This window comes from Rhinatrema bivittatum, chromosome 1 (assembly GCF_901001135.1).
Source record: "Rhinatrema bivittatum chromosome 1, aRhiBiv1.1, whole genome shotgun sequence".
NCBI classification, from domain to species: Eukaryota; Metazoa; Chordata; class Amphibia; order Gymnophiona; family Rhinatrematidae; genus Rhinatrema; species Rhinatrema bivittatum.
In genome coordinates this window covers 165,576,192-165,592,307 of record NC_042615.1, presented here as the reverse complement: position 1 = coordinate 165,592,307, position 16,116 = coordinate 165,576,192, and the positions used below count along the sequence as shown (strand labels likewise).

The 16,116-nt window shown below is 42.9% G+C and overlaps 1 protein-coding gene across 2 annotated transcripts in view; it reads left to right on the top strand.

Moving 5' to 3' along the window:
* DTHD1 (death domain containing 1) overlaps positions 1-16,116 on the top strand; it is a 108,747-nt gene that overhangs the window by 52,036 nt on the left and 40,595 nt on the right. The window contains exons 5-6 of one of the 2 annotated variants that reach the window (XM_029589631.1): positions 5,850-6,094; positions 14,916-15,080. In XM_029589631.1, the coding sequence (XP_029445491.1) occupies positions 5,850-6,094; positions 14,916-15,080 (410 nt within the window). The remainder of the gene's footprint in view (positions 1-5,849; positions 6,095-14,915; positions 15,081-16,116) is intronic. The other variant, XM_029589643.1, reaches the window with a different exon arrangement.

Here is a 16,116-nt window from a genome sequence, read left to right as displayed (position 1 = left end):
ATAGAGTGAAAAATATGGTAATATTTTTTTTTCTACGTGGAATCAGTTAGTACTGAGTTCAAACAGTACATAACACATACACTGTATGTGTGTGTGTGTGTGACAGACAGTGTTCTCGATACAGTGAGTGGTACCTTAAGTGGAGTTGCAGTTAGATTATGAATAAACCTAGAAGATGTGGTAGGCCTGATTGACAAACTGAAGAGTAGTAAATCACCTGGCCTGGATGGTATACACCCCAGAGTTCTGAAGGAACTAAAAAATGAAATTTCAGACCTATTAGTAAAAATTTGTAACCTATCATTAAAATCATCCATTGCACCTGAAGACTGGAGGATAGCAAGTGTAACCCCAATATTTAAAAAGGGCTCCAGGGGCGATCCACGAAACTACAGACCGGTTAGCCTGACTTCAGTGCCAGGAAAAATAGTGGAAAGTGTTCTAAACATCAAAATCACAGAACATATAGAAAGACATGGTTTAATGGAACAAAGTCAGCATGGCTTTACCCAGGGCAAGTCTTGCTTCACAAATCTGCTTCACTTTTTTGAAGAAGTTAATAAACATGTGGATAAAGGTGAATCAGTAGATGTAGTATACTTGGATTTTCAGAAGGCGTTTGACAAAGTTCCTCATGAAAGGCTTCTAGGAAAACTAAAAAGTCATAGGATAGTAGGCGATGTCCTTTCGTGGATTACAAACTTGTTAAAAGACAGGAAACAGAGAGTAGGAATAAATGGTCAATTTTCTCAATGGAAAAGGGTAAACAGTGGAGTGCCTCAGGGATCTGTACTTGGACCAGTGTTTTCAATATATATATAAATGATCTAGAAAGGAATACGACAAGTGAGGTTATCAAATTTGCGGATGATACAAAATTATTCAGAGTAGTTAAATCACAAGCAGACTGTGATACATTACAGGAGGACCTTGCAAGACTGAAGGATTGGGCATCCAAATGGCAGATGAAATTTAATGTGGACAAGTGCAAGGTGTTGCATATAGGGAAAAATAACCCTTGCTGTAGTTTCACAATGTTAGGTTCCATATTAGGAGATACCACCCAGGAAAAAGATCTAGGCATCATAGAGGATAATAGGGATGTGAATCGTTTTTTGACGATTTAAAATATCGTCCGATATATTTTAAATCGTCAAAAAATCGTTAGGGCCACGATACAATACCAATTCCCCCGATTTATCGTTAAAAAATCGTAAATCGGGGGAAGGGGAGGGCAGGAAAACCGGCACACTAAAACCCCCTAAAACCCACTCCCGACCCTTTAAATTAAATCACCCACCCTCCCGAACCCCCCCAATGCTTTAAATTACCTGGGGATCCGGCGGTGGTCCAGAACGGCGGCGGTCCGGAACGGCCCCCTCAATAGAATCGTGTTGTCTTCAGCCGGTGCCATTTTTCAAAATGGCCGCCGCAAAATGGCGGCGGCCATGGACAAAAACGATTCGACGGAGGAGGTCGTTCCGGACCCCCGCTGGACTTTTGGCAAGTCTTGTGGGGGTCAGGAGGCCCCCCCTAGCTGGCCAAAAGTTTCCTGGGAGTCCAGCGGGGTTCCGGGAGCAATTTCTCGCCGCAAATCATTTTCGTACGGAAAATGGCGCCGGCAGGAGATCGAGTGCAGGAGGTCGTTCAGCGGCGGTCCGAAACCCCTGCTGAACGACCTCCTGCAGTCGATCTCCTGCCGGCGCCATTTTCCGTACGAAAACGATTCGCGGCGAAAAATCACTCCCGGAACCCTGCTGGACTCCCAGGAAACTTTTGGCCAGCTTGGGGGGGCCTCCTGACCCCCACAAGACTTGCCAAAAGTCCAGCGGGGGTCCAGAACGACCTCCTCCGTCGAATCGTTTTTGTCTATGGCCGCCGCCATTTTGCGGCGGCCATTTTGAAAAATGGCGCCGGCTGAAGACAACACGATTCTATTGAGGGGGCCGTTCCGGACCACCGCCGTTCTGGACCACCGTCGGATCCCCAGGTAATTTAAAGCATTTGTGGGGGGGGTTCGGGAGGGTGGGGGATTTAATTTAAAGGGTCGTGGTGGGTTTTAGGGGGGTTTAGTGTGCCGGCTCACGATTTTAACGATTTTTCCCGATAGTTTACACACCCAAACGGCAACAATACGATTCCCTCCCCCTCCCAGCCGAAATCGATCGTTAAGACGATCGAGGACACGATTCACATCTCTAGAGGATAATACTTTAAAATCGTCGGCTCAGTGTGCTGCAGTAGTCAAAAAAGCAAATAGAATGTTAAGAATTATTAGGAAGGGAATGGTTAATAGAACGGAGAATGTCATAATGCCTCTGTATCGCTCCATGGTGAGACCACACTTTTAATACTTTTACCTTTTACATTTACCTCCTCTCGCTCTGCAACCTTTTGTCCAATCTAGGCCTCCCGCACTTCATTTACGCTGATGATGTGCAAATTCTCATTCCTATAAAAGACACACTACAAAAAGCCACTGAGACATGGAAATCCACACTATCGGTGATTAACACACTATTGATGAACAATTTCCTGGCACTTAACACTGCCAAAACAGAAAGTATCTCAGATAAAGGTATTTGGCAGCTCTCAATTCTAGCCTTAGTATTAAGAAGTTTCTGTAATTTTCCATGCCTAATATGGTAAGCCCCGGAGAAAGAAAAAAAAAGTAAAAACACTGTGCTATATAACAAAGCTATATGTGATCTATAAGTTGAGTAGCTACTGAGGCAAGTCACTATTTTGTACTGTCTCGGACTACTCCCGAGAGCTGACTATAATTCTCACATTCTTATCTGTCTTGTTTCCTACTTTTACTAATAAACAGATATTTACTAGAGATTTGACTGAGGAATATTATTGATCACCAGTAATACCATCTGAGAGGAAAGCGCCCTCGGGTGGTAAGCACAGGGAGGAAAGGTCCCCAGGAGGGACTTTTCACTGGAGAAACCCTCCCCAGTGAACAACTCCCCCTGGCATTGCCCCTCCCCTGCACCCAGGCCACAACCCCCTCCCCCCTTGACTTCCAGCGAACACGTACGCAGTCTTGGCGTCATCATTGATAACCATCTTGCCTTCAATAAATACATTAACAACACCATCAAAGCATGTTATTTCAAACTGCACACCCTCAAAAAAATCAAACCATTACTACATCTCAACGATTTTCGCACAATTCTACAAGCATTCATTCTCTCCAAAATTGATTATTGCAATGCACTGCTCCTAGGTCTATCCAAAAGCTCACTCCAACCACTTCAACTACTCCAAAATGCCGCTGCACACATCCTCACAAACACACACAAAAACGATCACATTATCCCAGTGTTAAAACACCTTCATTGGTTACCTGTCGCAGAAAGAATAACTTACAAAACCCTCACTCTCATCCACAAAGCTCTACACAACCAAAACATGCACTGGTTCCCTGAGCACCTTACCTTTCACAGTTCAAACAGACCCATTAGACAGCAACACAGAGCAACACTTCCCATCCCTTCCCCTAGGCAGTATAAACTCTGCTCCACCAGAGCCCGGGCACTATCTATGGCGGGACCCATCTTGTGGTAACAACTTCCCGCGTGCCTGCGTCAGGAACCCTGTCACAAGAAATTTAAGCAGAACCTGAAAACTGCCCTCTTCACACAAGCTTACTCATAAGTGCCTTTATCCCTTTTAATTCTATTTTCTCCTGCCTTATATTTTGAATACTAACTTATGATAATGCACTTGACTTCCTGTATTATTTAATCCCATGGTCTTTATTCACTGTTTGATCCCTCCTTTACTCCACCTTGCTTTGTCTTTTTTCTGATTACTTTTTGATTACTTATTGTTCTCTGTAAAGCTAGTTATATATTATTGTTTGTTCTGTTAAGCTAGTTACCTATTATTGATCGTTCATTGTTCACTGTAAAGCTCGTTAGCTGCATTTTTGTTTACTGTGAACCAATGAGATGTTCCCAACGTTCATCGGTATATAAAAGCTTCTAATAAATAAATAAAAAATACTGTGTACAATTCTGGTTACCGCATTTCAAAAAAGATATAGTTGCGATGGAGAAGGTACAGAGAAGGGCAACTAAAATGATAAAGGGGCTGGAACAGCTCGCCTATGAGGAAAAGCTGAAGAGGTTAGGGCTGTTCAGCTTGGAGAAGAGACGGCTGAGGGGGGATATGATAGAGGTCTTTAAGATCATGAGAGGTCTTGAACGAGTAGATGTGACTTGGTTATTTACACTTTCGAATAATAGAAGGACTAGGGAGCATTCCATGAAGTTAGCAAGTAACACATTTAAGACTTATCGGAGAAAATTCTTTTTCACTCAACGCACAATAAAGCTCTGGAATTTGTTGCCAGAGGATGTGGTTAGTGCAGTTAGTGTAGCTGGGTTCAAAAAAGGTTTGGATAAGTTATTGGAGGAGAAGTCCATTAATGGCTATTAATCAATTTTACTTGGGGAATAGCCACTGCTATTAATTGCATCAGTAGCATGGGATCTTCTTAGTGTTTGGGTAATTGCCAGGTTCTTGTGGCCTGGTGGTTTTGGCCTCTGTTGGAAACAGGATGCTGGGCTTGATGGACCTTTGGTCTGACCCAGCATGGCAATTTCTTATGTTCTTATGTTCTTAATTAGGAGGGGTGAATTAGTGGTATTAAAAGCCCTGCTTGCATATGAAGCAGGAGGACTCATGAGGGGGGATTTGTGTGAGAAAATTCTAAGCTCTGGAGTCCTGGTGGTGTGTTACAATGAGCTTCTCATGGAGTGGCTCCATTGGGCCTGTCTTCTTCAAAGAGGATCCAGAGGAGTTGGGTGGAGGAGAAGAATTCCAGGGTGGAGGTGCCTGAGAGTCCAGAAAAGAGAGAGAGAGAGAGAGTGTTATGAAGAGCTTGATGGACCAGAATACTCAGTGGTGTCAGGGAAAGAGCAAACTGTCTGGGAGAGTTCACTAGAGTCACAGTCTGATTCAGCTAAAATCAGCCCATATCTCATAGGAGATTGAGAGGGAGAGAAAAAAGGATATTCGAGAAACAGATTGAATCTGCACACAGGTATTTAGAGGACCCAAGGATGAAGGGGTACCTGTTTGAGGGAGAGTTAGAAAGAGATTGTGTGGTTTGTTTTTTGCACTGAGGAATCTGTTACTGTACTTGTGCATTGCCTTGAAGTGTGCCAGATTTTTTTGACTTTGTGTTCCTGTCATCAATTTCAGTAAAGACTTTATTTTGAACAATAGCTTTGAAAGTGAAGAGTAATTTTGTTTTGTTGGAATGCAGAAAAGTCCTGGAGAGAGACAAAACGTAAGGGCCCTGAAAACATTTTCTTTTCTCCCCTGTGTAGGAACCCTGGAAGGTCATGGATCCTTGCATGGTACAAGACCCTCCCCATGTGCCCAGGACCAGGATAGGACAGGGCTTCATTTATTTCAAGCTAGATCGATATTGATTTTACTTCAAGTTAACATTGCAATTAATGATAAGTTTAGTCAATATTGCTTTATTTCTGATTTGGTCTTCACTTTGCACTTTATTCTATTAAAAGGTGCTACTGATCTCTAATTGTATGTTGCTACGCTATTACTGTTGTACTTCACCTTAGGTGAATTTCTTATTCAAAAAGGGAGAAATAAATCCAAAAATAAATAAGTAAATGCCAACTCAGAAGCAAGGAAAAATATTAGGTGAAGAATATCTTTGTCAGCCTTTGAAGTGTATCTAATTTAACCTTCTGACTCTAAAAAATGGCTTAGTAAAGTTGAATAAGAGTGTAAGGTTTTTATATAATTCAACAAGGCATCATGGAAAAGCTTGTGCAATATTTTTCTTTCTACATTGTGTACAGGTACAGCCAATTGATGCAGCTTTAATTTCCATATTAAAAGTAAAACAAGATATCTACCAGTCAGTAGTATCGACTAGCCCCCTGGTACACATCCAGCAGCCTTCAAGTCAGTCAATTCACAGACTGTACACTGTAACTCTACCCTGCCCTCCAAACCCAGAAAAAAAAAGACAAGGAGATGAGACAGACCACAGAAGGGCAGCCAGTGCTACTGTACCCAAAACTACTACTGGACATCAAATTAGGTGAGTAATGTCTTGCTTTTCATAAAAGTCAAGCATGTTCAATAGAGAAACTAAGAAGAATGGATCTGGAGTTAAAGAAGTGTGGTTAAAACATCTGTTGGTTTCGTAGCCTAATGATCATGTTCACATTTGCTCACTGCACACAGAAACTACTTACAACCACCACATGTTTTTCCCCAGAAGAGAGGCAAAGTGGTTGCAGAAGCAGGACTGTGACTGCTAGCCTGTTTTTTGGCATGGAGTTTGAGAGCAATCTTGAGGTGGAAGGCATGTGGTCATTCCTAGAATTTATACAATGTCATCATAAATTATAAGGCACAGATTTTTTTCTACACAATAAGTTGTGAGCAATTGTTTACATGCTTGATGGTATTCTAAGCAGCATTTGTACAGCGCAATATAAGATTTGGCATATAAGAAGGTGGTGAACGCAAAGTGCATCATTTGGCAAGATACAACTCTATATAAATTTATTTGTTTGTTTATTTAGGCATTTTATATACTGTCCTTCCAAAAGAAGATCACAACAGTTTACACTATCCATATTCTTATTCATGGTCAACGATCACATACTGTGTGTCAACATTCACCTTCTAGTTCAACACCACATCATATACATATTGTAGTTCATAATCATAATCATTCTAGAATATCACTCTATCTACTATATAATCTAGTTTGTATTCGTACATTTTTTTAGGTCAACCTTAGTAAATACAAGTTCCAATTCTACTAACAATGCACTTCATATCATTCATTCCTTATTGCTCGCTCCACTAACATTATCTCTGGTATTGAAGTAGCAGTTATCTGCATATTGGTATTTTACATTAAGTCATAAGCATTTCTAAAGAGCCATGTTTTCACTTCACACTTGAAATTCTTTCTTTCTGTTATCTGACATATTGACTCTGGAAGTGAGTTCCACAACTTGAGCCTGCTAAGGAAAACATTTGATCTCTTATATGCATTAGGTACATGTTTGAAGTGGAAGGTATCATTAGAAGTCCTTTGTTTTGTGATCTTAGGTCTCTCTGTGGAGTGGAATGTTGAATTGTCACTCCTAATAAACATGGGTTGATATTGTTGATGATATTGAAAATTAGAGATAATACTTTATAATGAATTCTGGATTGTACAGGAAGCCAGTGCAGAGCAAAATTACAGCATCGGGGATCGTGAGCTGCTCGCTATAAAATTGGCTCTCGAAGAGTGGCGCCCATGGCTAGAGGGTGCACAACAAAAATTTACTGTGTTCACCGATCATAAGAATGGAATATTTGAGTCAAGCCCAATGCCTCAACACCCATCAAGCCCGATGGGTCTTGTTTTTCTCCAGATTCGATTTCGAACTCTGCTATCGCCCAGCCAACAAAAACCTCCGGGCAGATGCCTTATCATGATCCTTTGAGCCCAAAGATACTCCGGAAGAACCTACTCACAAAATAGACCTGGTCTGTATTTGTTTATCTGCCACTCATCCAGTTCCTGCTGGAAAGACAGTCGTGCCCCGACAACTCCGAGAAAGAGTTCTCCGGTGGGCATATGATTCCAAATTCGCTGGTCACCCAGGCCAATCATTAACCTTGGCACTGCTCCAGTGGTTCTTCTGGTGGCCCACAATGGTCTCTGATGTGAAAGCATACATCGAATCCTGTAACATCTGTGCACAGCAAAAACCCCGGTCAGTCAACCTTGGGGTCTTTTACAACCACTACCAGCACCCAAAGAACTGTGGACTGACTTTTCTATGGATTTCATCGGGGATCTGCCGCCTTCAAAGGGTCACACTGTAATATGGGTCACCATAGACCGATTTTCAAAAATGGCCCATTTCGTCCCTCTACTGGGCCTACCATCTGCTCCAGAGCTAGCACGTTTATTCTTCCACCATATCTTTAGACTGCATGGCTTACCCAAGGACATTGTTTCAGACCAAGGTCCTCAATTTGTTGCCAGGTAGTGGCACTCCCTCTGCCGAAAATTTGGTATTAACATCAGCTTAATGACCGCCTATCACCCCCAAGCCAATGGGCAAGCTGAGCAAATGAATTGCTCCTTGAAGGCCTTCCTGCGTGCTTACATCAATGACTGACAAGATAATTGGTCAGACCTCCTATCCTGGGCAGAGTTTTCTCACAACTCTCACATCACCACTGCTACTGGAACATCACCATTCTCAGTTATCTATGGATTCATACCTCTATCAGTGCCGTCCTCTGTGGCACAGGCTACTGCGGATGCCCTTAAGATGTTATGGGAGCTGACAAATCTCCGCTTGCGTCAGGCCGCTTCCTGGGCCAAGAGAACTGCTGACAGTCAATGTCGCTCGGCTCCTGAATTCCTCCCTGGCCAGAAAGTCTGGTTAAGTACTCGATATATCCAACTTTGAATTCCATCTCAGAGATTCGCTCCTAGATATATTGGTCCCTTCTCTGTTACCCGACTCATTGAACTTGTTACATACCAGCTTCGGCTGCCTCCTATGCTGGGAATACTAATAACACCTTCTATGTATCACTCTTAAAACCTGTGATCCTATCTTGGCCTGCCCGGAAAGCCCCTGAGCCACATCCATTGGTGGCAAAAACCGATACAAAATTCAAGGTGCTCGAAGTCCTAGACGTCTGCCGTTGGGGCTGCAGGTGGGAAAACCTCCTTTCCTGGGAGGGTTATGGACCCAAAGAGAATTTATGTATTTATTTATTTAAATGATTTTATATACCGACAACCGTTTGCACATTGTGTCGGTTCACATGTAACTTACAACCAAAGTATATATAGGCATTGCCTTTACAAAGAACAGTAAGCAAAAGAACTCGGTAACAGAACAATAACTAGATAAATTGAGGAAGGGGGATTCAAAATAGGAGTGACAGAGGGATGGGGGTGGGGGAAGGGTAAAACAATGACACATAGGGATGGGTTATATACAGGGTTTAGAGAATCATTTGTTATGTACACTGGTAATATACAAAGTTATATGACCCCGAATACAACACTCGTTCAAGGTGAAGTTGTATATGAGGTCATATATCATAACATTCTTTATATACAAAGGTTAAGAATTTGTGGGAACCAGCTCAGAACAACCTGGACAAAACTCTCCTCCAGAATTACAATCGTGCCCATCCAGGCAAACCCCGAACTCCAAGAGGGGGACATAAAGGGGGGTACTGTTACACGTGCCGTCCACGGCAGACCCGCGACGCGCTCCCTCACCTTCTTACATGGACTCCAGCTCCTGGTTCTTGCTTGCTAGTGGCAGTGGGCTGCCAGCTCCGACCTCGGGCCGCCCACAATGCCTCCGGCTCTGCCATGGTCCCCAGTGTTGCAAGTCAATGTTGTGACCGTCACTGCCCGACGTCTCCGCTCCGCCCACCTTACCTCTTTGGCGACTCCCTCTTTGGTTGATGGAAGTTTGGCTGCCGCGGCATCATTTTGCCAACCTCTGGTGTCCCAGGACCGGCTAGACGCTGTGTTCCGCCATGCTCTCCTGAGGCCTAAGGGCGCGCGCGGCACGTCCCCGACTCAAGTGGAAATTTTAGTATTGCAACCTCACTGGGCAGGTTTATCTCAACTTTTGTAGGGTTTAAGTTTAAGTTCCTTTTTGCAGATTATTAAGAGACCTCCATCTTTTCGTTTGTGTCTGAGGAAGTGAAAGGTATCATAGGTTGGCTTATCAACTTGGTTAAGAACATAAGAATGTTGGAAATGTCAAACTGGGTCAGACCAAGGGTCCATCAAGCCCAGTATCCTGTTTCCAACAGTGGCCAAGCCAAGTCACAAGTACCTGACAAGTACCCAAACATTAGATAGATCACAAGCTACTATTGCTTATTAATTACCGTAATAGCAGTTTATGGATTTAACATCTAGGGACTTATCCAAACCTTTTGTAAACCCGGTAACACTACCTGCTGAAACCACATCCTCTGGAAATGAATTACTGTGTTTAGCTATGCACTGAGTGAAAAATAATTGTCTTCGATTTGTTTTAAATGAGCTACTTGCTAACTTCATGCCCCCTGGTCCTTCTATTATCTGAGAGAGTAATTAACTGATTTACATTAAATTGTTCAAGTCCTTTCATGATTTTGTAGACTTCTATCATATCCCCCCTCAGTCATCTCTTCTCCAAACTGAACAGCCCTAACTTCTTTAGCTTTTCCTCATAGGGGAGCCAATCCATGCCCCCTATCATTTTGGTCACCCTTCTCTGCACGTTCTCCAGTGCAACCATATCTTTTATGAGATGCGGTGGCCAGAATTGCACACAATATTCAAGGTGCAATCTCACAATGGAGCAATACAGAGGCATTATGACATCCACCAATTTATTTGCCATTCCTTTCCTAATAATTTCTATCATTCTGTTTCCTTTTTTGACTAACACAGCACACTGAGCCAACAATTTCCATGTATTATCCACCATGACACCTAGATCTCTTTCCTGGGGGGTAACTCCTAAGATAGAACCTAACATTGTATAACTACAGCAAGGGTTATTTTTCCCTATATGCATCACCTTGCACTTGTCCACATTAAATTTCTTCTGCCATTTGGAAGCCCAATCTTCCAGTTTCACAAGGTTCTCCTGCAATTTATGACAATTCAATTGAGATTTAACTACTCTGCATAATTTTGTGTTATCCGCAAATTTGATCACCTCACCCATCAAAACCCTTTCCAGATCATTTATAAATATATTAAAAATCACTGGTCCAAGTACAGATCCCTGAGATACTCCACTGTTTATCTTTTTCCACTGAGAAAACTGACCATTTAATCCTACTTTCTGTATCCTGTCTTTTAATCAGTTTACAATCCATAAAAGGATATCACCTCCTTTCCCATGACTTTTTAGTTTTCTTAGAAGCCTCTCATGTGGGACTTTGTTGAACACCTTCTGAAAAACCAAATATACCACATCTACCAGTTCACCTTTGTCCTCATGTTTATTCACCCCTGTAAAAAAATGTAGGAGATTTGTGAGACAAGACTTCTCTTGGATAAATCCATGCTTCCTGTGTCCCACTAAACATGTCTATCTAAATGTTTTGTTCTTTTATTCTTTATAACAGATTCCATGATTTTTCCCAGCACTGAGGTTAGGCTCACTGGTCTATAGTTTCCCACCTCTTCTGGACATGGTGCAAATAGGAAGGTAGACTGTTGGCATCCCCTTTATACATGCATTAGGCGCCTAAATTACACATATGTCAGTGTATACGGGGATATGGTTTATGCAAGTAAATATTACACCGGACTAGTTTGATGGAAAACATTGATAAGAAAGGCAAAGAGAGAATTTGAAAAGATGATTGCCATGGAAGTTAAAATTCACAATAAAAAAGTTTCTGGTACATTCAAAGCAAAAAGCCAACAAGGAACTCAGTTAGAACATTAGATCACCAAGAGGTTAAAAGGGCACTTAGGAATGACAAGGCCAAAGCAGAAAGACTAAATTAATTCTTTGCTTCATTCTTTACTGAGGAAGATATAAGGGAGATACTCATAACAGAAATGATATTTAAAGGTGAGTAACTGAAACAAATCTCAGTGAACCTGGAAGATGTAATAAGGTAAACTGACAAACTAAAGAGTAGGAAATCATCTGGGCAACATGGAATATATCCCAAAGAACTAAAAGAATTGAAAAATGAAATTTCAGTCATACTATCATCTATGGTACCTGAAGAATGGAGGGTTGCCAATGTAATGCCAAATTTCAAAAAGGGGAGATCCAGGATACTACATGTGCCCCACCTCCACCCCCTTGGTCCAGACTTGGCATTACCCCTTTGTTTGGGGTGGTAAGTATCACATGAGAAATTATATTTACTATTATGATTTATCTTCAGGTTAGTAGTCTAAGTGGGGATGAGTCAGGGTCCTGGTCACCCCAATATCATAATTCTATGCCCTTCCCAAACAACCTCTCACTTGTGGTACCACAAACAAGATAAATTCACCACCAGAATAAAACAGTAATTAACCATTTTACTAGTATTATGGAATTAGACAGTAAATCCAACCAGAGCATTAAATGGGAAAAGTACAGTAAAGTATAATATAAACTTGCAGTATTCTTATTTTAAATCAAGCAATGTAAAAATAACACTGGGTATGGCCTGTTAGCCAGGGCAACCAACATACTCATATAGGCCTGGATTTATCAAAATGTGTGATAAATAACACATGCGATGGGAAAAGGGGCGTGTTTTATGGTAATAGGGAGTTTATTGCAATTTGTGCTTACATCTATGCGAAGAGCTAAGTTACCACAAATTGCGATCACTTTGAGATAAGTGCCAGAATGTGGTATTTCCTACATACAACCACTGGGGGGACCATGTTTATGAGAGAGAGAGAGAGAGAGAGAGAGAAAGAGAGGAGGGAGAGCACCTAGCCATAATGCCCTATCCCTAGATAGGTATTTTATCCCTATGGGAGGCCCACCTAGTAACTCAAGCTACGTTGAGAGAACATTGCACAAATCTCAACTTTGGGTGAGTTTCCTCACTCCAAGGGTCATCAAATGTTCAAAAGAGAACACTGTTCTGTTCGTATGTCTCACATTGAATGTCAAAGTGGCCCCTAACCCCTACACTAATACCTAAACCTCACCTTGAGTAACTATGTGGGCCTCATATAGAGATATAAATACCTATCTAGTAAGAGGGTCTTATAGCTACATTCTCTCTCTCTCTCTCTCACTCACTCAAACATGGTTGTATGTAGGAAATACCACATTCTGGCACTTATCTCTCTCTCATAGCTAGGTGGCCAGCAACTGCAAAAAACATCACAATGGGTGATACAGCTGTAACACAAGCTATCATACACTCCTGAAAAAGTTGTAGCTAAAATAGGCATTAAAGCCATGCAATAGGGCTTTGCAAAATGGTAAACCCACCCCTAAATCCTCCTCTTAAAGGCATTTTCACATGCATTAAGGGCTTATTGTGTGCATTAATGGAACTTTTTGCATGTGTTTTGATAAATGAGGGGGATAGATAGTAAAAAAAATAGGGAACGCTAATAGAGAAAGGTTGGGGGAAAAGCAGTGAAGTACACAGCTTTCAAAAATTGTCTTTACCCTTGAGTACTCAAAAAGGGGAAGGGGAGGGAAAGAACAGATCCACCCCAATATCACCAGTTTATAAAGGGTGCAGCCTGTCCCAAACACAAAATTGTGTGGAAAAAAAAACCAATCAAGAAAATGAAGAAGTCCTTCTTGATGGTGGAGCTGGCTAGATGAGAAACCAAATGGATGAGCACTGCAGTGTATGGAAGGTCTCTCTCGCTCCTGGGGAGTTTCCCCAAATAGTAGGGATGTGAATCGTTTTAGGACGATTAAAATTATCGTCCGATAAATTTAATATCGTCTTAAACCGTTATGGAACACAATACAATACAGATTCTAACGATTTATCGTTATAAATCGTTAGAATCGTGAGCCGGCACACTAAAACCCCCTAAAACCCACCCCCGACCCTTTAAATTAAATCCCCCACCCTCCCGAACCCCCCCCCCCCCAATAACTTAAATAACCTGCGGGTCCAGCGGCGGTCCGGAACGGCAGCGGTCCGGAACGGGCTCCTGCTCCTGAATCTTGTCGTCTTCAGCCGGCGCCATTTTCCAAAATGGCGCCGAAAAATGGCGGCGGCCATAGACGAAAAAGATTGGACGGCAGGAGGTCCTTCCGGACCCCCGCTGGACTTTTGGCAAGTCTCGTGGGGGTCAGGAGGCCCCCCACAAGCTGGCCAAAAGTTCCTGGAGGTCCAGCGGGGGTCAGGGAGCGATTTCCCGCCGCGAATCGTTTTCGTACGGAAAATGGCGCCGGCAGGAGATCGACTGCAGGAGGTCGTTCAGCGAGGGTTCCGGCGCCTCGCTGAACGACCTCCTGCAGTCGATCTCCTGCCGGCGCCATTTTCCGTACGAAAACGATTCGCGGCGGGAAATCGCTCCCTGACCCCCGCTGGACCTCCAGGAACTTTTGGCCAGCTTGTGGGGGGCCTCCTGACCCCCACGAGACTTGCCAAAAGTCCAGCGGGGGTCCGGAAGGACCTCCTGCCGTCCAATCTTTTTCGTCTATGGCCGCCGCCATTTTTCGGCGCCATTTTTGAAAATGGCGCCGGCTGAAGACGACAAGATTCAGGAGCAGGAGCCCGTTCCGGACCGCTGCCGTTCCGGACCGCCGCTGGACCCGCAGGTTATTTAAGTTATTTGGGGGGGGGGTTCGGGAGGGTGGGGGATTTAATTTAAAGGGTCGGGGGTGGGTTTTAGGGGGTTTTAATGTGCCGGTTTTTCGATTTTTTGATTTTTCGATTTTTAACGATTTTTAACGATTTTTCACGATATTTTACCCCCCAAACGGCAACAATACGATTCCCTCCCCCTCCCAGCCGAAATCGATCGTTAAGACGATCGAGGACACGATTCACATCCCTACCAAATAGTTAACTTGGTACTAAACAGAAAGTGGGCCTGATTTCACTCTCTTACAGAAAGACCATAGTCCACCAGTTTTTCTTTCTCAGTACTTGTCAGCAGGGCAAAGCAAGCATTCCTCAGATAATGTGACTTTTACCCCTAAAGCCGGTCCTGAATGTGCATATTTTATACATTTATTTGAAGTATGAGCATCCTTTTTATAAGAATAAAACCCTAATTTTCAGGATTTGTTTGGATTTTTGGAGAGTAAAAAGCCAGGTAGGCTTACTACTGAAAATGTGGCCAAAAATGATGAAAATGTTTAACACGCATAAATCACTTCTTCAAAATTGTTAACTTTTCATGTTTTTTGGACATCCAGGTCATTAAGTGCTTCTGTGAGGAAACATGGGGATAATCTCAGCGAATCCCTCAAAGTACTGGGCTACAAAGCTAGTGAAGAACAATGGGTTGTGTTAGATGATATTGCAGTAAGAAATGTGCGGAATGGCCTTGTTTCTTTTGAATTAAATAAACAGTTAGACAGGTAAGATAACATATTTTATTTTCCAAAACTGATGTGTTTATTTTAGGTTATTGGATTTCTTTAATAGTTTATATGAAAATTGCAAACAGCTTTGTCTAATATTGTCATTTTTTCTAACAAAGATCTTGCACAAGATTTTAGGGGTCCTTAGAATATGAAGTGTGCATTTTTTATTACTTTCTGACTTCATTCTTCAATAGGGATGTGCATTCATTCTAAATGAATGGGTAAGTTGGAATGAAACATGGTGTTTTTGTTTTATTTTGTTGAAAATGACATAACTGGACAGTGTCTGCAAAAATAAAAAAATGTTCATTTTTCATTTGTTTTTGGATAGGGATGTGCATCCGTTTTCCACGTATTTGAAATCCGCAACATATTTTTTGCTATCTGTTAAATATGTGGGGAGGCGAAACGCATCGCGACTCCCCACGTATTAAACAGATTTCTGTTTAATTTGGCCTAAATAAAAATTTAAACCCCCCACCCTCCTGACCCCCCCAAGACTCACCAAAACTCCCTGGTGGTCCAGCAGTGGGGTCCGGGAACTCACTCAGACCCTCGGTGCTAGTTTCATCATGGCGCCGATAGCCTTTGTCACAGGGGCTACCGGTGCCATTGGTCAGCCCCTGTCACATGGCCATCGGCGCCATCTTGTGCTCCTACCATGTGACAGGGGCTGACCAATGGCACCTGTAGCCCCTGTGACATAGTATGGGCAAAGGCTATCGGCGCCATTTTGAGTCCTGGCCTGGCATCGGACGGCAGGTCGCTCCGGGACCCCCGTTGGACCCACAGGGACTTTTGGCCAGATTGGGGGGCCTCCTGACCCCCACACGACTTGCCAAAAGTCCAGCGGGGGTCCGGGAGCGACCTCCTTTCACGCCGGCCGCCTGATCCCAATACTCAAAATGGTGCCGATCGCCGCCATTTTGAGACTCAAAATCGCCGGCCCGCCAATACTCAAAATGGCGCCGATCACCGTCATAGTGAGGGCAAAGGCGATCGGCGCCATTTTGAGACTCAAAATCGCCAT